The 21,334-nt window shown below is 40.9% G+C and overlaps 1 protein-coding gene across 1 annotated transcript in view; it reads left to right on the forward strand.

Moving 5' to 3' along the window:
• The window catches only part of focad (focadhesin), an 86,949-nt gene that overhangs the window by 52,841 nt on the left and 12,774 nt on the right, over positions 1-21,334 (forward strand). The window contains exons 19-29 of the mRNA XM_075450597.1: positions 505-640; positions 839-1,027; positions 14,393-14,514; positions 14,602-14,694; positions 15,796-15,884; positions 16,839-16,880; positions 16,999-17,107; positions 17,285-17,401; positions 18,236-18,474; positions 18,629-18,718; positions 19,653-19,800. Of these exons, the coding sequence (XP_075306712.1) occupies positions 505-640; positions 839-1,027; positions 14,393-14,514; positions 14,602-14,694; positions 15,796-15,884; positions 16,839-16,880; positions 16,999-17,107; positions 17,285-17,401; positions 18,236-18,474; positions 18,629-18,718; positions 19,653-19,800 (1,374 nt within the window). The remainder of the gene's footprint in view (positions 1-504; positions 641-838; positions 1,028-14,392; positions 14,515-14,601; positions 14,695-15,795; positions 15,885-16,838; positions 16,881-16,998; positions 17,108-17,284; positions 17,402-18,235; positions 18,475-18,628; positions 18,719-19,652; positions 19,801-21,334) is intronic.

Below are 21,334 nucleotides of genomic sequence, written 5' to 3' on the forward strand. Positions count from 1 at the left end.
AATTAAAGTGAAATGTGCAAATATATATCTATATATACATATACATATACATATACAGGTGGAAATAAGTACATAACTAAAGTGGCTTGAGTGCCAATGAATTACTGGTTGTGTAGCCTGATGGCCTGGGGGAAGAAACTGCACACTCACACAGATGGAGGAGTTCATCTCATCCCTGGATGCATGGATGGATGCATCGCTGTGTGAATCATTTCGACGGCTCCTGAGTGACACAGTTTGAGTGACAGGGTCGTGTTTTAGTCACAGCTTTTGAGTTGGTAGTCATTTCAGAGGCTTAAAGGCTGGCTGTCAAACATCCAAAAAGTTTTTTTCATGACGTGTTCTTTTAAAGCGCGACATGAAATGGTTGTGTAATTTAAAAACATGTCAGCTGGCCTTTTCAGTTTCCTTTTTCATTGATTGCCGGGGGGGATCTAATGTTTGCCTAAGCTTTAGCTTTTAAACCGTCTTGATGATTCAGCTGTTTCTCTGTTGGCTATGTAGGCCAGACCAGCCACGAAGATCCATGAAACGGAGGAGGAGGATGAAAAGAATGAGGAGGAGGAGGAGAAGGATCTCACCATTCCAGGCTCATCTTACGTGAAATTGATGGCTCTCACCTCCATGTCTGTTCAACCAGGTGCATTAAACTTATTCTCTGGCATTAGCACATGTGGGTAGCTTGTGGTACAGCAGGCAGCTTCAGTCTATTTCTCTGGGTTCAGTCTCCAGCTGTAATGCTTCCAGCCAGGCCAGGTATATGGTAGGAATACTGAACTAATCCATTCCTCCTGAGGAATTGTAACGTATAATCTTTTTTTCCTGTTTTTCTTCTCAGCCTTTGAGCTCTTCCTGACATCACTGGTGAAACAGGAGATGAGTCAGATGCCACGAGGAGTGTACTTCTCTGCCCTGAGGGGGGGCAGCCTGCGGTCAGACCAGGGTAAAACGGTGGCTGGAATCCCATCATTCATGCTCATGACCTATGAGAAAAACAAGCAGCCGGGGCTGAAGCCTGGACTTGCAGGTGATTAAATCGATGTTAACTCACCTCTGTGGTAACATTTGAAGTAGTTTTTGGAGATTCTAGCATATGATTTTATGTCCATTGTTGTGTCCACCTTCTTGCATGGGAACTGATGTAAAGATGTTACTCATCATCATCATCAACTTTATTTCCAGACTCAGGGTCCATTTTCAAAAATCAAAACACAGTACATAGACAATACATAAAGACAAACAGAAACACACTTATAAAAGACACTTGTACCAGTGTTTCCACATGTATGACTGGTATCGCACCGCACTAAGCGCAGGATTTGACAGGAGCATAATAATTTGATTACATGAACCATCCAATCTGCAGATAAATTTATACATTAAATTCCTCAACAATGCATGGAATGTGTTGACCCTTAGACCACAAAACAATTCACTTGCACTGCACCACCTGGGCTTCTTAAGCAGAATGCGCAGCCCATCATTATATGCAACTTGAAGTTTCTGCAGGCTACCCTTTTTATACTTAGCCCACAGGGGGGCAGTATACAGGGGGGTGCAGTATGCCTTGAACAGGCTAATTTTAACATTATCAGTGCACCAGTGAAACTTCCTTACCAGCATGTTAGCTTGTGCATATAACATGCGGCGCTGCCTGAAGATGTCATCATCATCACACATTTGGTCGGTAATTATATGTCCCAGATACTTTGTTTTGTTACTTACAGGTAAAGCCTGCCCTGCCAAATAAAAAGAAGGAAAAGTGAGATCCTTCTCCTCCTTACTTTTACATATAAGCACAACACTTTTCTTGCAGTTGTATTTAACATCAAAAGTCAATCCATAATTAGAACAAACATGTAGCATTTCTTGCAGCCCAGTACTGCTGGGGGAGAAGATGGCTAGATCACCGGCACACATGAGATGGTTTTGCAGTGCATTCCCAACCATGCATCCTGTCCTACAGGCCCTCAGTTGCTCAGACAGGTCATTCATATAAATATTAAAAAAGAGCGGGAGAGAGTAATCCACCCTGTCTGACCCCATTTCCCACCCCAAATGGTGTAGAGAGCACCTCCACCCATTTGACCTGCATGGTCTGGTTGGCATACCAGTATGACAGGATCCTAATTATACTGTTGGGGACACCCCTCTGTCTGAGTTTTAAAAACAATTTAAAATGATTTATTCTGTCAAATGCCTTTGACGCATCAATAAATCAAATAAAAATGGAGGAATTCTGTGTTCTGTACATCTCCACCATCTCCTTAAGAGCAAAAATACATTGATCAGTGCCATGCTTCGGCTTAAAGCCAAACTGATTATCTGTAGTGCCAATATAGCTATTAAGTCTATCAAGCAAAATTCTTTCCAGGACCTTGGATAACACACTGGCTAGTGCAATAGGCCTATAGTTGTCCAAGCTCCCCACCTTGCCCGCCTTGTCCTTAATAACAGGCACCAGTGTAACAGACAACATAGTATGAGGCAAAATACCATGAATCATGAGCCCTGTGAAGCATATTGCTAGAAGAGTTGCAGCTCTTGGGCTAGCAAGCTTGAGGTGCTCAGCAGTGATCATATCCTGACCACTAGCTTTGTTATCAGCTAGCTGTGTGATAGCGTGCTGGACTTCCCTACATGTAATTCCCACAGTGTCACTATTAGCAATATTGTCAACCATGTATACATCACAGAGGGGAGCAGGTCGTTTAGGCCATTGCCGTTTAGGCCCCCAGTCGTTTAGGCCCCCCTGCAGTCGTTTAGGCCACAGGGAGCAGTCGTTTAGGCCCCCCTGCAGTCGTTTAGGCCAACAGAGGAGTCGTTTAGGCCAACAGAGGAGTCGTTTAGGCCCCTGTCGTTTAGGCCCCCCTGCAGTCGTTTAGGCCAGGCTACCTGAGCAGCTGAAATCTTTATTCGTTTTTATAAGATATAAGTCAGCTCTACTGGTCTGTCTGGGTAGCCTACATATCTATGGTAAATTATTTAATAACCAACTTCCTACATATCTATGGTAAATTATTTAATAACCAACTTCCTACATATCTATGGTAAATTATTATTTAATAACCGACTTCCTACATATCTATGGTAAATTATTTAATAACCAACTTTAGTGTGGAAACGTTTTTTTTTATTTAATAAATGGTGATTTATAAATTCATAAAATTGTGCTTTGCCACATTCATTGGACAATAATGCTGTAATTATTTAGAAGCCCGTTACATTCGTTGGACAATAATTATTAATACCTAATAATTTTATTAATACCTAATAATTTGTTATTCAAAAGCCAGTTTGATTCGTGGTTTGTGAGAATATTTTTGGAATCCTGATCACATAATAGATAGATAGATAGATGGATACTTTATTGATCCTGAAGGAAATTCAAGCATCCAGTAGCAGACATAATAAAACAGTAAAAATGTTTATACAATAATAAACACTTTAAAAACAATCTAAGAATTTAAAAAACTGTTTAAGAATGTAAAATATAAAAACATAAAGTGACCAGTGAAGTGACATGAAAGTGAAATATAAAGTGATCCGTGAAATTCCGAAGTGCCATCACTGAGAGCTGTTGTACAGCCTGATGGCCAGAGGAACAAGAGAGTTTTTCAGTCTGTTGGTGGAGCAGGACTGAGGCGCCGTTTACACATACCCGGGTATTTTGAAAAACGCATATTTTCTAACCTTCGTTTTCAAAAAAAAACCCGTGCACACAGCCCCGTTTTTAAAAAAAACCCCGTCTACATTGATCCGGAGAAATACGCTATCAGGAGCTGTTAAATTACGCCAAGCCTGACGGTGGCAGTGTTAGAACAATGAGAATTCCACACAAGCCAATCAGAAGCCTAATAGAGAACCACTGACAGGCAACTTTCTTCACAACATCAACAGAAGCGCGCATGTGAGTACTCTCACCCTGGATGTGCGGGCGTAGCAGTTCTGCTAGGGAAAGGAGTGAAAATCGTGACATCCTGAAATTTTCCCTCCATTCCTCCGGGACAACAAAGCCATTTTCAAAATTTTCCCACCATAAAGCAGTCCGTCCGGGTCTAATCCAGAATCGCCGTCGCTGGCGGTGGTATGGCCGGGCTCTGTCTGCCAACAGAAGCTCCGCAATTGTTGCCCTCCGCGCCGTAATGCGCCTTTGTTGTTCAATACTTTGTAGGAGTGTAATTTTCAAAATCACACAAGCGAGTATAGCTCTCAACAAAATAAATGCTGCTAGTACCTCCATGCTTGCCAGATAAACAATGAATGGCGTTATCCTGCCACTATGGTGGATACGGGCGGGGCTCTGTACTATGACGACAACTCCGCATTCCATTCTGAAAACTCCGTTTTCGTCTTTCAACCAGTTTACACACAAACGCTAAACGGAGTTTTTAAAAAATCTCCACTTTTGCCGGAGTTTTTTTTTAGCTTCGTTTTCGGAGGAAAAAACTCCGTTTGTGTGTAAACGAAAGGCACAAACGAAGGGAAAGGTCTTCGTTTTTCAAAATACCCGGGTATGTGTAAACGGCACCTGAGACAGCAGTCTGCCACTGAACACAGGGGAGAGGGGTTGAAATGTCCGTGGGTGTGGCGGGTGGGGGTGTTCTGCCGTCTGAGGTGATGATGGTAGTGATGGGGGTGTGAAGTGGGCAGTCACTGGCTGTGGGAGCTGGAGAATTAAACCTGTTAAAAAACAGGTTTAGCTGGTTTGCTCTCCCAGCATCCCCCTCTTCTGTGCTGCTGCCCTTCTTCTTGCAGCCTGTGATGGTTTTCATGCCATCCCAGACCTCCCTCATGTTGTTACGCTGCAGCTTCTGTTCCACCTTCCTCCTGTATTCCTCCTTTGCCTCTCTCAGCCGGACCTTGAGTTCCCCCTGTACGCGCACCAGGTTATGGTCAGACTTTGGCATACAGGAGGTCTAAAGTCCTGTTCTTCCTAAGATGGGACGTGGCCTTTGGTTTTTTTTTATGCCCCTACCTGCTCTGCATCCAACAGGCTAATTCGATAAAGTGAATATAAAAGGAATATGAAAGGAAAACAGCAGCATATCAATCAAAATCAACACTTTATTTATCCCAAGTAAGGAAAGAAAAGGTACAAAGTGTAGGGAGCCCTAGGCTGTACAGGCACACACACACAAACACACACACACACGGCTACTCCACCTCTACGTTGCTTTACATTTAGGCCCAACTATAGCCTTGAAAGACGATCAATTTTGTATTGCATTTGGTAGGCCTATGCATGATATATGCCTACACCAAGAAAATAATCCCTACAGTAAGTAGACTATTCATTATAGCGATCAGGAGATTCAGTAGGCAACAGCCAACGGTGAAGATACAGTTGTGACGAGAATGTAAGGGCTTCGCCCCAGAGCCCGCTGTGTCATAACTGTGTCATGTAGATATGTTGTAAATAAGGTAATTTTTTACTTTGACTTAGCCACTTTGATAGACCTGTTTGGTCTGTATTTTGCACTGGAAACATTTATTAACTTAAAGGCGATGTTAACAATTTGTACTTTTGCACTTTTGCTGTGTGTGTTTGTGTGTGTGTGCCTGTACAGCCTAGGGCTCCCTACACTTTGTGCCTTTTCTTTCCTTACTTGGGATAAATAAAGTGTTGATTTTGATTGATATGGTGCTGTTTTCCTTTCATATTCCTTTTATATTCACTTTATCGAATTAGCCTGTTGGATGCAGAGCAGGTAGGGGCATAAAAAAAAACAAAGGCCAAGTCCCATCTTAGGGCAATTGCCCTTGTACTCAACCTAAACAACAAATAAAATACAATTTCAGCAGAATATATAGGCCTACGAATAACTGTAAAATAAACAAATATTTAGTGAATTTGTGTTCACGTGTATCAACCACGTAAATAACGAATTATTATTAATAATTAGGCCTATTGTCCAACGAATGTATGCATGTGGTTTATTTTCACACGTTTGTTGGTAGTTTTGCATCTCCTCTTCCAATTTCCAAGCAACTCGCAGTTCTCTTAAGCGTCTTTCGTGCGCGTGTGTGTGTTCAATTCTTGGACCTCTTCTGTTTAACTTGTATATGCTCCCTTTGGGTCAGATATTGCAGAACTTTAACATCAATTATCACAGTTATGCAGACGATACACAACTTTATGTGTCTCTGTCACCGGACGACTGCAGCCCAGCAGACGTACTGTGTCAGTGTCTGGAGGAAGTAAACACCTGGATGAGAGAGAATTTTCTACAATTAAATGAAGACAAAACTGAGATCATTCTGTTTGGTAGCAAAGAGAAGAGGGTCAGCGTTGATAAATATCTTGAGACTCGGAACCTTACAATCACTGACCAGGTTCGTAACCTCGGAGTGTTGATAGACTCAGATCTGACTTTCAGCAGCCACATCAAAGCTGTCACCAAGGCAGCATTTTACCACCTCAGAAACATCAACAGAATTAAAGGTTTCCTCTCCCAAACAGACCAGGAGAAACTCATCCATGCATTCATCTCCAGTAGACTCCATCACTGTAACGCCCTTTTAACTGGACTTCCCAAAAAGAGCATTAAACATCTGCAGCTCATCCAGAACGCTGCTGCTGGAGTTTTAACCCGGACTAAGAGATCTGAACACATCACAGCAGCTTTAAAATCTTTACTCTGGCTTCCAGTCAGTCACAGAATAGATTTTAAAAGCCTGCTGATGGTTTACATCTGTGATATGTTCAGAGAATATAAAGCCAGCAGAGCTCTTAGATCCAAGGACTCAGGTCAGCTGGTCCAGTCCAGAGTCCAGACTAAACATGGAGAAGCAGCATTTAGCTGTTATGCTGCTAACAAGTGGAACAAACTGCCAGTGGAGATTAAACTTTCACCAAATGTAGACATTTTTAAATCCAGGTTAAAAACATTTCTGTTCTCATGTGTCTATGCATGAAATATCTTTTAACTTATCTAGACTGTTGCCTGTTTTTAAATTAATTTAAATGATTTTATTTGTTTCTCTTTATATTCTTTTATGTATTTTTAATGCTTCTTCCACTCCCTGCTGCAATGCTTTTATTTTATGTGAAGCACTTTGAACTGTTTGTACATGAAATGTGCTATACAAATAAATTTGATTTGATTTGATTTTTAATGCTTAATGTTTATATCCTATGAATAACTGCAAAATAAACATGGCCAATATTTACCATAGATATGTAGGCTACCCAGACAGACCAGTAGAGCTGACTTATATCTTATAAAAACGAATGTACAATAATAAAGATTTCAGCTGCTCAGGTAGCCTGGCCTAAACGACTGCAGGGGGGCCTAAACGACTCCTCTGTTGGCCTAAACGACTGCAGGGGGGCCTAAACGACTCCTCTGTTGGCCTAAACGACTGCAGGGGGGCCTAAACGACAGGGGCCTAAACGGCAATGGCCTAAACGACCCGTATCCGTTCAGAGTAGTGTTGCTTCCACAACTCCGCTATATTGCTGGCCCCAGACACCCCTTCAATGGAACAATTCTAATTGTCTGAATTTATAGCTGACCACCAAAACTTTGTAATGATCTAATTTGCTGAAATGTGTGTAATCACAGGGGTGAGTTTAATTATTTATTGTCTTTAGATTTTGTGCTCTTATACAGCTGCAGCTGTAGCTGATGATCTATTTCTGTTTCTATTTCTGATTATCTATTCTATGATGGAGGCAGTCAGACACGTTTCATTTTGTGAGACAATGAACAGGGAAGGGAAATTACTGTGTGCTGACATCAAACTGTAGCAAAGGACAGAGCAAAGAGTCTAAGCTAAACAGCACAGAGCTGAGGTTAACTGGGAAACCAGCGCCAACCCCCTAAAAAAACCAGACACAGAACTACCATCTAAAGTTAGATTTTTATTGTGTTTGAACTCATTTGGAAGACAACGCGAAGCTGAGTGCAAAGAAATATTTCTCAGGTCGACAGCAAACCTGAAAAATATTACTGGGTAATAAGAGTCCTACCTGAGCCCCTTCATCTCCTCTGCTGTCGATGTTGCCTAGTAACCGAAATAACAGAGATCACAATGGCCAGGAAGCTCATTTCTGATGTTTAAATCCACAGTATGCAATGTTTTAAACATAAAAACAACAACAAGCATGCAGCCGGTGTGTTTTTAATGATGATGGGGACATGATGATTCTCAGGCCGTGAGATTTCCAGACACGCGTTAGAGTGAGGTTAGACAAACCTCCCCTGTCACCAGTTCATCTGCTGATTGTAAACTACTTTTTATATTCTATAAGCCTTTCTGTCTTTCTTTGCCTCGATCGTGTTTCCGGTGTCAAATTCAGATTTGTTTTAGATAATTAGATAATGTGATCATGTTTTTTTTTTCTATCCTTTTCTGTTGAAAAATTCATTTTTATTTATATAGCGCCAAATACAACAAATGTCATCTCAAGGCACTTAGATAGTAAGTCCAATTCAAGCCAATTGGAATTCAATTAATTAATAATAATCATAATTCATAAAATAATCCAATTCGTTCATATAGAGCCAATTCAAAAACAATTTCCTAGCTAAGAAAACCAACAGATTGCACTGAAAACTTTTTGTTTTTCGGTCCAATCTCCCGGCCTGAGCGTGCCTGAGGCGACTGTGGAGAGAAACGACTCCCTTTTAACAGGAAGAAACCTCTGGCAGAACCAGACTCAGGAAGGGTGGCCATCCGCCTCCACCAGCTGGGGTTTGAGAAGACAGAAAGGGGGGGGGGGAGGGGGGCAGGGGGGGAGGGCCGCAGCGGCGGCGGCGGCACTGTAACACCATTCAAAGGATATCTGTTGGAACAGGGAAACACGAGTTAATGACCACAATAATGTCACATATACATAAAGAGAATAAAGTGAGGAAAGGTGTGACAGATGAGGCCCCCCAGCAGTCTAGGCCTATAGCAGCTTAACTATGGGATGTTTCAGGATCACCTGAGCCATCCCTATTCAAATCAAATCAAATCAAATTTATTTGTATAGCACATTTCATGTACAAACAGTTCAAAGTGCTTTACATAAAATAAAAGCATTGCAGCAGGGAGTGCAAGAAGCATTAAAATACATAAAATAATATAAAGAGAAACAAATTAAATCATTTAAATTAATTTAAAATCAGGCAACAGTCTAGATAAGTTAAAAGATAGTTCATGCATAGACACATGAGAAAAGAAATGTTTTTAACCTGGATTTAAAAATGTCTACATTTGGTGAAAGTTTAATCTCCACTGGCAGTTTGTTCCACTTGTTTGCAGCATAACAGCTAAATGCTGCTTCTCCATGTTTAGTTTGGACTCTGGACTGGACCAGCTGACCTGAGTTCTTGGATCTAAGAGCTCTGCTAGGGTTTATATTCTCTGAACATATCACAGATTCAAGGTAAACACAAGAAACTTGTGCTAACGAAAAAATAAATAAATAAATAAAGGACCAGACTCAGTGAGTAATTCCCTATACTCCCTATATAGATCTGCTCCTTACACCACAACAACCATCTTTTTACAGCCACAAGCTACCTCAGCCTCTCACCAACTGCACACCAGTCACAGCGGGGTGGGGATGCAAACCCTGGTTCGGGTAAGGGGAGAAATAAAAGAGGTAAGATAAGCGGGAATGGGATTCAAACCCTGGTTCGGGTAGGGGGTAATGAAAGTATAGAGGGTGCCAGAGGTGGAGGCAGGACAAGACACACTAGCAGACACACTATCAGATTCAACAGACCTAACTATAAGCTTTATAAAAAAGGAAAGTTTTAAGCCTGGTCTTAAAAGTGGAAAGGGTGTCTGCATCCCGGACATTTACTGGCAGCTTATTCCACAATAGAGGGGCCTGATAACTGAAGGCTCTGCCTCCCATTCTACTTTTAGAAACTCTGGGAACCTCAAGTAAACCTGCAGTTTGGGAACGAAGTGCTCTGTTAGGAAAATATCTTACAATGAGATCTTTAAGATATGATGGAGCTCGGTCATTAAGAGCTTTATATGTAAGGAGAAGAATCTTAAATTCTATTCTGAATTTAACAGGGAGCTAATGAAGAGAAGCTAAAACTGGAGAAATATGATCTCTCCTGTTAGTTCTCATCAAAACTCTGGCTGCAGCATTTTGGATCAACTGAAGGCTTTTCAGAGAATATGTGGGACAGCCCAATAATAAAGAATTACAGTAGTCCAATCTTGAAGTAACAAATGTATGAATTAGTTTTTCTGCATCACTCTGAGACAAGATGTTCCTGATTTTAACAATATTACGAAGATGAAAGAAGGCAGTCCTAGAACCTCCAAGGTTCCTCACTGTAGAACTAGAAGCCAAGGAAATACCATCTAGAGTAACTATATAGCTAGACAATTTCTCCCTGAAACGCTCAGGTCCAAAGATAACGATTTCAGTTTTGTCTGAATTTAGAAGCAGACATTTCTGAGTCATCCAGGTCTTTATGTCTTTAAGACATGCTTGTAGTCTGACCAACCTATTGGGTTCATCTGGTTTTATAGATAAGTACAGCTGAGTATCATCAGCATAGCAATGGAAATTTATGCCATGCTGTCTAATAATGTTACCTAATGGAAGCATGTATAAAGTAAAAAGAATCGGTCCAAGCACAGAACCCTGAGGAACTCCATGACTTACTCTGGTGTGTGAGGAAGATTCTTCATTTACAAGAACAAACTGAAATCTATCAGATAAATATGATTTAAACCAGCCTAATGCAGTTCCTTTAATCCCAATAACATGTTCAAGTCTGTGTAATAAGATACTGTGATCGACCGTATCAAATGCAGCACTGAGATCCAACAGGACAAGCACAGACACAAGTCCGCTATCAGAGGCTAAGAGGAGATCATTGGTAACTTTCAGCAGTGCAGTTTCTGTGCTATGATGCACTCTGAATCCTGACTGAAACTCTTCAAACAGATTATTTCTGTGTAAGTGATCACAAAGCTGAGCTGCAACTATTTTTTCAAGAACTTTAGACATAAAAGGGAGATTGGATATAGGTCTATAATGAGCTAACACTTCTGAATCAAGAATAGGTTTTTTAAGTAAAGGTTTAATTACAGCAACCTTAAAAGTCTGAGGTACATATCCTGTCAACAAAGACAGATTGATCAAATCCAATATGGAAGTGTCAATTAATGGGAAAACCTCCTTGAACAGTCTGGTTGGGATTGGGTCTAAAACACAAGTTGATGGTTTAGAAGAGACTATTGCTGTTGTTAGTTCAGAGAGATCAACTGGGCAGAAGCCGTCTAAATACAAATCAGGTTCTAAAGATACTTCTAAAGCTGCTGTACTTGATGATACATCACTGATAATAGTGGGAAGGACTCCATCAATCTTCTCTCTGATAGAAACAATTTTAGTAATAAAGAAGCTCATGAAATCATCACTGCTGAGAGTTAAAGGAATAACTGGCTCAGTAGAGCTCGGACTCTTAGTCAGACTGGCTACAGTGCTGAAAAGAAACCTGGGATTGTTCTTATTCTCTTCTATCAATGATGAATAATAAGCAGTTCTAGCTTTACGAAGGGCTTTCTTATACGTTATTAAACTATCTTTCCAGACTAACTGAGACTCTAAATTAGAGGAACGCCACTGTCTCTCCAGCTTTCTTGCAGTCTGCTTTAAAGCACGCAGCTGTGAATTATACCAAGGAGCCAACCTCTTCTGACTGATTACCTTCCTTTTCAGAGGGGCAACATTGTCCAGTGCTGTACGCATTGAAACTATAGTGCTGTCAACAAGAGAGTCAAGTGCTGCTGGAGTAAAGTTTAGGTAGTCGTCCTCTGTCATATCTGCACATGGCAGTGAAGAAAAGGATGATTGAATTAATTCTTTAAATCTGGTTACAGCATCCTCTGATAGACACTTTCTATACGTAAATTTCTTCTCAGAAACTGTATAGTCAAGTAATGTAAACTCAAAGGTTATCAGAAAATGGTCAGATAAGACAGGGTTATGAGGGAACACTGTTAACTGTTCACTCTCAATGCCATAAGTCAGCACAAGATCAAGGGTGTGATTAAGGCAGTGAGTCGGTCTGTGAACACTCTGAGAAAATCCAATAGAGTCTAATATAGAATTAAAGTTCATATTCAGGCTGTCATTTTCAACATCTACATGAATATTAAAGTCACCCACTACAATGACTTTATCTGTACTCAGCACTAACTGGGATAAAAACTCTGAGAATTCAGACAGAAACTCAGAATAAGGGCCAGGTGGACGATACACAACAACAAAAACAAGAGGTTTCTGGGATTTCCACTTTGCGTGGGAAAAACTGAGAATCAGAGATTCAAAAGAGCTCAAACTAATCTTGGGTCTGGGACTGATTAGTAACCCTGATCTGAAAATAGCTGCCACTCCTCCTCCTCTGCCTGTGGTTCCAGGAACGTGAACATTTAAACAGTCAGAGGGAGTTGCTTCATTAATGCTAACATGATCCTCCTGCTGCAGCCAGGTTTCTGTAAGACTAAATATATCAATATGATGATCACAAATCAACTCATTCACTAACAGAGACTTCGAAAGGAGAGATCTGATATTCAGCAAACCACATTTAATAGTTTGATGTTTTTGTTCAGTTAAAGTTTTTGTTTTAATAATTTCTTTTTGCACAAGAGGATTTGCTCCATTTGTGTTAATTGATTGGGTGGGTAGCAGCAGGTGGGAAGCTGCAGAGAAGTGTGTAAGACTACAACTCTGCATCCTGGTCTGAGCCCTGGGTTGTCATGTTTTAGGGTGGCAAATAAATTCGTCCATATTTCTAGAAATGAAAGCCACTCCTTCCAAAGTGGGATGGATGCCGTCTCTCCTCATCAGACCAGGTTTTCTCCAGAAAGATTGCCAATTATCTCAGTAGCCCACGTTGTTTGCTGGACACCATCTAGACAACCAGCGATTGTAGGACGACATGCAGCTAAACATGTCAGATTTGGCAGGGGTCCAGAGAAAACTACGGAGTCCCACATTGTTTTGGCAAAATTACACACCGATGCAACATTAATTTTAGTGACCTCCGATTGGCGTAACCGGGTGTCATTAACGCCGACGTGAATAACTATTTTACCATATTTACGTTTATCCTTAGCCAGCAGTTTTAAATAGGATTCTATGTCGCCCGCTCTGGCCCCTGGAATGCATTTGACTATGGCCGCTGGTGTCTCTAATGCCACGTTTCTGACTATAGAGCTGCCAGTTACCAGGGTTTTGTCCTCAGCGGGTGTGTCGCTGAGTGGGGAAAATCTGTTTGAAGCGTGGACAGGTCGATGGTGAACAACGGGCTTGACTTTAGAGCTATGCCTCTTCCTGACAGTCACCCAGCCACGTTGTAATCCTGGCTGCTCAGGTTCTGCTAGGGGGAGGCTAATTGAGCTAGCTACGCTAGGTGGCTCCACACTGGCAAAAGGGACCTGGCTCGCTATCGGTTGATTTTCAACAGTGCAGAGCCGAGCTTCCAATTCAGATAACCTCGCCTCCAAAACTACAAAAAGACTACATTTGTTACATGTACCATTATCGCTAAAGGAGGCAGAGGAGTAACTAAACATCTGACACACGGAGCAGGTGAAAGCAGGAGAAGGAGGAAGAGAACCGGTAGCCATGCTACGCTAGAGAACCAGACACACCGTTAAAAAGTGAGAATAAAGATTAAAGATCTGTAGGAGTGTGTTAGAACAGAACAGTATGCTATAGAGTTTAACTATGCAAAATTGTGTAAGTTATAGATCGAAATAAAGTGATTATCAGAACTCCAAGCGGAGCAAGAAATTCCACAGTACACAAGCAAGGTAACAGGAAGTGATGCAACACGTCTTACCGCAAAGCGTCACAGCGTCAGATCTGCAAAAATTTAAAAAGAAAAAAATTCAAATTTCTTTAAATTCCTAAATTGTAACGAGTGAACATCCACTGAGGACCACTGGCAGTCTCAGTCTCATTTTAGGCAGCGGTCTCGTTTAACTTAAGCTGAGCTTTTATAGCGCCAAATACAACAAATGTAATCTAAACACACTTAGATAATAAAGTCCAATTCAAGCCAATTGGAATTCAATTAATTGTAATCATAATTATTCATAAAATAATCCAATTCGTTCATATAGAGCCAATTCAAAAACAATTTCCTAGCTAAGGAAACCAACAGATTGCACTGAAACATAGCATTAAAAAGATGAACAAACTACAAATCGACCTTTTTATTGAATTTCAGAACATTCCCTGGCTTTCACAGAGCTTGGAAATGAGCAGAGTAGTTTGGATTTGATTTGGTGTGGCAGGATCACACAGAGTGGTTGTGGAAGGGTCATGATCTGCCCAAACACTAGTTCAGCTGAGAAGCTTCCTCCTCAGTATGATTAGATTTTCCAAAGAAAAGTTTTTTCTGTGTTTCAGCTGGACTCTTGCTGTGTTACGAGCTTCCTGTGCAAACAGACCGTGACGGCAAACCAATCGATCGCTTCCTGGTCAGCCGAAGCCGCAGCTACCAGCAGACCCTGAAAGCCCTCATTCACGAAGTACAGCTTCCCCAACACTTCTCTTTAGTACTGTGTGAGAAATAAACTTTATCATTACTCTAACTTTCCGCTTGGTTTGGCGTGCAGGTGAACATTCAGCCCTCGGAGTGGCACCGCGCTCTTCTCCTGCCCCAGGCGTGGAGAGGTTTTATGAGCCGAGCTTTCCACGCCGTCCTGCAGGTTTGTGCTTCTGGAAGTAAAAGATTATACTGGTTAACATAAACACAATGCCATGAGAAAGCTGCTACACTGATCAAGAGCTCAACCAGGGCCGGAGTGGGACTCATTTTCAGCCCTGGAGTTTCATGCTTCAGACCAGCCCACTTGAGATCACAACCTATTACTAAAATCATGTAATTATAACCTTACATTTGATATGGAAAACCCATTTTGACTTAACCAATTAAGATATTTTCAATGGCAAAATGTGTAGGTTTATTTCATATTACTTTTATCCTCATGTCAAACAGCACTGAGCGAGTTAACTGACGTGTTCCGTCATGATGCGTTTGCAAAAGAGAGAAAAAAAAAGCACATAATCAACCCACTGCCATGACTGAACACCCCCATATTTTTGAATTTCCCCCATTGGTGGATGAATAAAGTATTCTTCTATTCTAATATTTGCATGTATAGCAGCATATGTTCTTTCTATTTAGTTAAGCCAAAATGCTTGTGCCAGTTACATGTTAAAGCTATGGTAGGTAATCCTAGAGAGCTAGCAAGATTTGAAAGTGTTCCCTCCTCTAAGCTCCACCCCCCCCGCCCCCCCCCCCCCCCATTCCGTCAGTGCTTCATCCAAAGCCGGTAGAACCGCGTGCGCACACGGAGCAGGGAGCCGACAGAGGGGGGCGTAGGCAGAAAGCAGAGGCATCTGATTGGTTTTTTGTAGGCGCTCCAATGGTCAGCTTTTTCTCAGTCCTGCAGCTGCCACAGAGGTCTGATTATTTTCGTCCCTTTTTCTAAATACATCTTGTATAGATTTCTCTCAGGATAGACGGACCATTTCACCCAGTATTACAAAATGTGTTTCTGAACAGGATTACCAACCATGTCTTTAAAGTCCCCGTTTTAAACCTTCTTAACATGTCCATGAGATACTTTTTTTTATTTTTATTTTTGTAAGTGTTACAAGACATATTATTAGCAAACTCGGCCATCAGTGCCGTCTGAGGACTTCTGCTTTCAAGCACAGTGTGCAGTGCTTATTTCCTTGAGTTTTCTATATGATGAACTACTGTTAACTCTTGTTTGATCTGAGTTTAATTTGTGTTTGTTCAGGGTCGACGTGCTGACTTGGAAATGCAGCAGAAACAAGGCAAAGAGAACCCACAGGAGCTGCAGTACCAGCAGCACTGTGCCTGGCTGTGGTGAGAACCTCTCATTTAGACATTTACCACTCAGTGGCCTTCAAACCTTGGAGTTGTAGTCTATTTCTTTTCTATTGATTTAACTTCAACAAAAGAAACAAGAGAATAACAAAATAAAAGCAACCAAAAATGTTTAAAACCCTTGTTATTCTTCATTCTCTTTCTTGATTATTTGTGTGTAAAGTTGACTAGCATTTCTTAGCAGCCTATTGTACACTTGCTAAAGTATTGCATCAGTTTTCTGTCCTTTAATGTCAGGACAATAATGATATGTACTGAATGTAGGCTGCAGCAAATCCCCAAGGTATACCAGATAATGCAAAATAATTACTGTACATGTCATTTTTTACACATGTTCCACCTCAGTTTAAGTACCTATTTTTTGAAAATATGAAAAAGTTACATTTGGTTGCAAAAAATGCTTCAAACAAGCATTTATTGCACAGCTTTTTCTCTCCTGGGCTGTTTTCAAACGGCTGCAATGTTCAGATCTTTTCAGATAAGAAAAAAAAAAAAGCTTTCTTTTTTTCAGCAAACAAGTCAGCTCTGCACATTTTCCAAAAGGTTGAAAAAAGAAAACTTTCAAATCCATCTATATACTTTTGAGTGAAGTGAAATGTATGGGAATCCAACAATAAATCGAGTCGGGTAGAAAATACAGCTGATGATGCAACAGATGATGACTACCAAGGTTTCAATATCTGCACAAAGGATGAACCACTAACAGAAAAATATGATCCAAGTTCTGCTTTAAGCCTTACCTTTATACAACACATGCAAAGCAAAGGGGAATGAAGCAGGTCACACAGCAAACATCTGCTCTGTGAGCTGGGGGAGTGATGCTCTCATCTGACATGAAAGGGTTTGTTCATAGATGGCTGCCTCTTACATTTCCTTTCATCTCCTCCCCCTCATCTTTTCTTTTGTTATCTTTTTTTTTGTCATCCATCTCAGGGCCAGAAATCAGCTGACAGACGCCATTAAAGCTGCTACAAAGTAAGTCCTTTGCTTGTGTTGAAGGGGTTTTAGACTGTACTTTGCACTGTACACCATGCAAAGTTGGACCTGAAGAATCGGCACGTTTCTCACTGCTGGATGGTTGTGTGCTCCTCAGGGACAGTCCTGTTGTTCAGGGGAACTCCATCCTGGCCCTAAGCGGCCTGGCCGCTGTCCTCGCCAAGTATGAGAGCAACCTGCCCACTGATAGCAGCGGCAGCCTCGGGGTAACACTCTGTGTTTCTGTCAGTATGTAACATGCATAACTCTAGTTGGGTTTTAGTTCCAGTTTGTTAACCCTAAAACCAGAGCCATAATTAAAAGCTGTGAGTTAAACTTGTACACTCTTTACATTGTGATTAGAACACATAAAAAGCTTTCAGAATGTGTTTTTGTCATGGTAGGCTGGACCAGAGTTTGTGCCCACCACCAGCTGGTTGGCCATGGTGTTGGACACCTTGCTGAGCATCATCAGCAGCAGCTACAAGGCCAAAGGACAAGTATTTCCATGGTTCCTGCACGTAAGTTTCATCTGAACATCTTCCACCGAGGCTGCCACAGCCTCCAACCCCCTTGTAAACCCTTGTAGGGGTGGGACGATATGCTCTGGTCACGATTCGATTGTGTCACGATTCTTGATAATAACGATTTCTACAAGTTTTGCAATTCGATATGATCAGTAATTGCAATTTTCTTCCTCATTAAAAAGCAAACAAGTTGAATCATACACTTCTAGAATGAATGTTTGCTTCATGGGAACTGACGTTCAAAGTTCATGTTGGGTGGGAGTCGGAAAAAAGAATCCTTTGAATCACCTGGCTTGAATGAAATATCTCTCGCGTTGACATTTGGGCTGAGCTCTTTCACTGGTCACATTATTGCGTTTGGTTGTGTCACATAGCTCACCTCGTTGAACATTCAGAAAGAGCGGGTGCCTGAAGCATCCACACAGCGCATGAATAAACACTTAAAACGACGATGATGGGAATTCATGTTACATTCTCATGTTTCCATTCTGACTGAGCTCAGCTATGCTGGTAATTTGTCTTTGGTTTTCAGTTCCCTAACTTTTTGGTTTTGCCTCGTGAGAAAACTTCATGATCTGTAAATGATTGTCAAACGTTTGCATCCCACCAAACTGCCCATACCGCTTCCTTGTTGAATTGATCTGTTTTATTGAGATGACGCATGCAAAGACGTTTAGACGCAGTTCATCTTGTTAGCATTGTTGTTTCCAAGGTGACCTTTTTAAGCTGTGTTGTTAGTTGCACTTTCTTGGTCTAATAGAAAAACAATCTGAGCAGAACAGAATGGGACATTAGGACAAATCGAGCTAAGACTCTCCTCCTTCTTAGCGCTCCTACTCGGGTGAGAACACAGCGAGTGCCATAGCTCGCTCCTGTGCCAGCATGGCCTTGTCCCTGCTGGTTCCGGTGCTGGTGGTGTGGCAGAGGGATGGTCTGGTCCAGGTCCTGTCAGCGCTGCAAGCTGGTTTGCCGGGCTCTTCCACTGCCGATGACTCCCAGGCCGTCCAGTTCCACTCTGGCCTCGCGCTCGGCATGGTGCTGTCCAGCCTGCACCACCAGCGCCTCAGGTCTGTATGAGCAAAGTACTCCCACAGAAATCAAAGAATTTACCATTTTTGTTCCCCGTTTCTCTGAGTGGGAACTACATAAGTAAAGTGACTTCACTGAATTGTTAAACTGGGTTAACTCGACACTGACTGTCAATCTGTTTGGTTTACTCAGTGACGTCTCTGCTCAGAAGGACACCGATCTGATCATCGGCTCACTGGAAGCTCTGGAAACTTGCTCGTTCAACCCCAACCTGGAATACAAGTCAGTACTCTGTACTGTACAGTAGCTTAAAACCTGTTCTGAATTCCATCCTACTTTTGGGGGTGGAAATAAACTTGGAGTTGGTGAATCTAATTCAGAATTGTAGGAATCAGTTTGATTGCTTTAGATTTTGTTTTTAAGGCGAGACACGGCAGGCAAAAACAGTGATTTTTCATGCAGTGGTCAATTTTTAGATTTTGGGCCAGTCTACTCCTTCAACAAGTGTTCTTTCAACCTGCTATAAAGAAAACGTTGAAAACATAAATTAAAATGTTTATTTCATCACATTTTGTTTAATCGCGGCAGTACGTTTCGCCCAAATTTACCAAAATGAATTCCCCTATTTAAATCTTTAAATGCCGTTTTCTCAAAATCAGTTTTTTGTATTTTTCCAGTATCAATATCTCAGACTATGGAGAACCTACTAACACCAAACTTTCCAGTTATACACTTAGCAGTATTCTGAAGATATTTACAGAAGGATTTGTTGATAAATCATTCCTGGCCTGATTTATGTGACAATATAATAAAAAAATATGGCAAAAATTGATGTTTTTTAAGGCTATGGACAGTATATTTTAATTTCCTAGGAAATGAGAGCAGATATAATGAAATCCCTCTGTAATTTTCTTTTCATTTTGTGTGTAAACAAAATGAAAAAAGAATTTTGCACCTGGCTTTATCATATGTTCAGATCTAGCTTCTGGAAATATATGCAAATATGCGCATATTTAATGATATAATGCCTCATTTGCATAATTAAACATACAAATTTCTAAAACTTGTAATACATTTTTTTTTCACAAGTTTCATGGTGATATCTATTATTTTAGAATATTATCCTATTCACCTGTAGTGTCTTGCCTTAAATGCTGAACTTTTAACATTTTTTTGGGACAGCTGAGCAGCAGAGGTTCTTCTTCCCTTTCTCCAGCACTGGCTGCCTGTTGGGTCTGGGTCTGGTGCTCTCGTCCCTCTGCAGTAGTGGACAGATGGACCAACACGTTCACGTGAGCCAGACCCTTGACAAACTACTGGCCAACCTGCAGGACAGCAGTGGGAGAGGACGCATGCTGCAGGAGGTACAGCAGTCCAACACCACGCCCTGATGCTCCTGGACTGAAACCACATACAGCATGCACAGCTCATTTCTTTCTGTAGAAGCTGCTAAAGCTTTAGCAACAAAGTCAGTCCACTCAAAGGCAACTTCCTTCCAACCATTAAAGTTACAATTCCAAGTATTCACAATCATGGAACCCAGATCTGTTTTATTTCTGGCAGTGAAGCTGCTAAAGGCAAGTGTGCAACATGTTGGATTAGTTAGCAGGCAGGCATCCTGGGTTAACCTATTTAATCCTGCTCCTGCTGAATTTCTAACCGTTACTGCCAGCTACCATGAGATTAGCTTTGGATCTATTACCACTAACACCATATTTTAATTTATTTAAAAAAAAATTTTATTTCATTTCATTTTATTTATTTTATTACCGTAACAAAAAACTGTGCATCTTACACCCTTCCCTTTTTTACATTACTTATATATTTTTTATATTCGCACTTTCTTTGCACTGTTTTTGGTGGCTTTAAATTTCGTTGTACCATAATGACAATAAAGGCATTCTGATTCTGATTCAAACACCCTTTAGTGTTATCCACCAATCATCTGAAGGGTCATCTTTGGTCCTGATGACACGCGTCTCACAGGTTTGACTGTTTTTGTGCCAATGCTCGTCGGAAAATGACGTACCACAAACCGTCGGCCTCATGAAGCTTGGCAGCATCTTTAGAAAGCACGTTGAACTGTCAGAAAAGTTTGAAGCAAACCATTTTTTTCAATTTTCTGATCAAGAAATATCAGGATAAATGTATCAAAGTAAACAAGCTTAGAAATCTTTGTCTGATCTTACTAGAATAATCTACCAAACGTGCTCTTATATATTTATAGCAATAAAAAAAATAATGCAGCAATAAAGAAAGGCCCAGACCTATCAGCGTTACCATGAGTAAGTGCTGACTCTGTGCCGTAGTACCAGCATGAAGCCCCAGTTAGAAAACAAAAGAAGTCCAGTTAGCTGTCACTGGGCTTTGGAAATGTCGGGCTTTTGGATTTGGAGTTTATTATTTCAGTTTTGTCTCTGCTAACGTGGCACACGTCCCATCAGCAGGTACTATGTAACTGATTTCTGCTCTGATACCGCCAGTGATGAATATAAATGTAATTGATGTGACTTTTTATTTCATATTTCTTTACACATCGTTATTGGCAATGAGTGTATTCTTTCAATGTCAGTGTCTTAACTTGTTTAATTCCATTTACTCATCTGTTTTTACTGTTTCAGTTTGGACTTGGTCATATCAATTCAATTCAATTCAATTCAAAATTTATTTATATACCACATTAAAACAGCATCAGCTGACCAAAGTGTTTCACAACAGCAACTGCATCACAAGAGAGTCATCAATAAAAGCAATAAGAATGACTTCATCACAGATAAAAATAAAATTTGAGATAAAATTAGCAATAAAATAACAATAACTGTAACAATAAAAGTAGCAAGCCAAGGTGAACTCCATTTCATATCAGCATGATCAGCAGCTAATTCAGTGTTGTTATCA

Source organism: Odontesthes bonariensis, chromosome 19 (genome assembly GCF_027942865.1).
Source record: "Odontesthes bonariensis isolate fOdoBon6 chromosome 19, fOdoBon6.hap1, whole genome shotgun sequence".
NCBI classification, from domain to species: Eukaryota; Metazoa; Chordata; class Actinopteri; order Atheriniformes; family Atherinopsidae; genus Odontesthes; species Odontesthes bonariensis.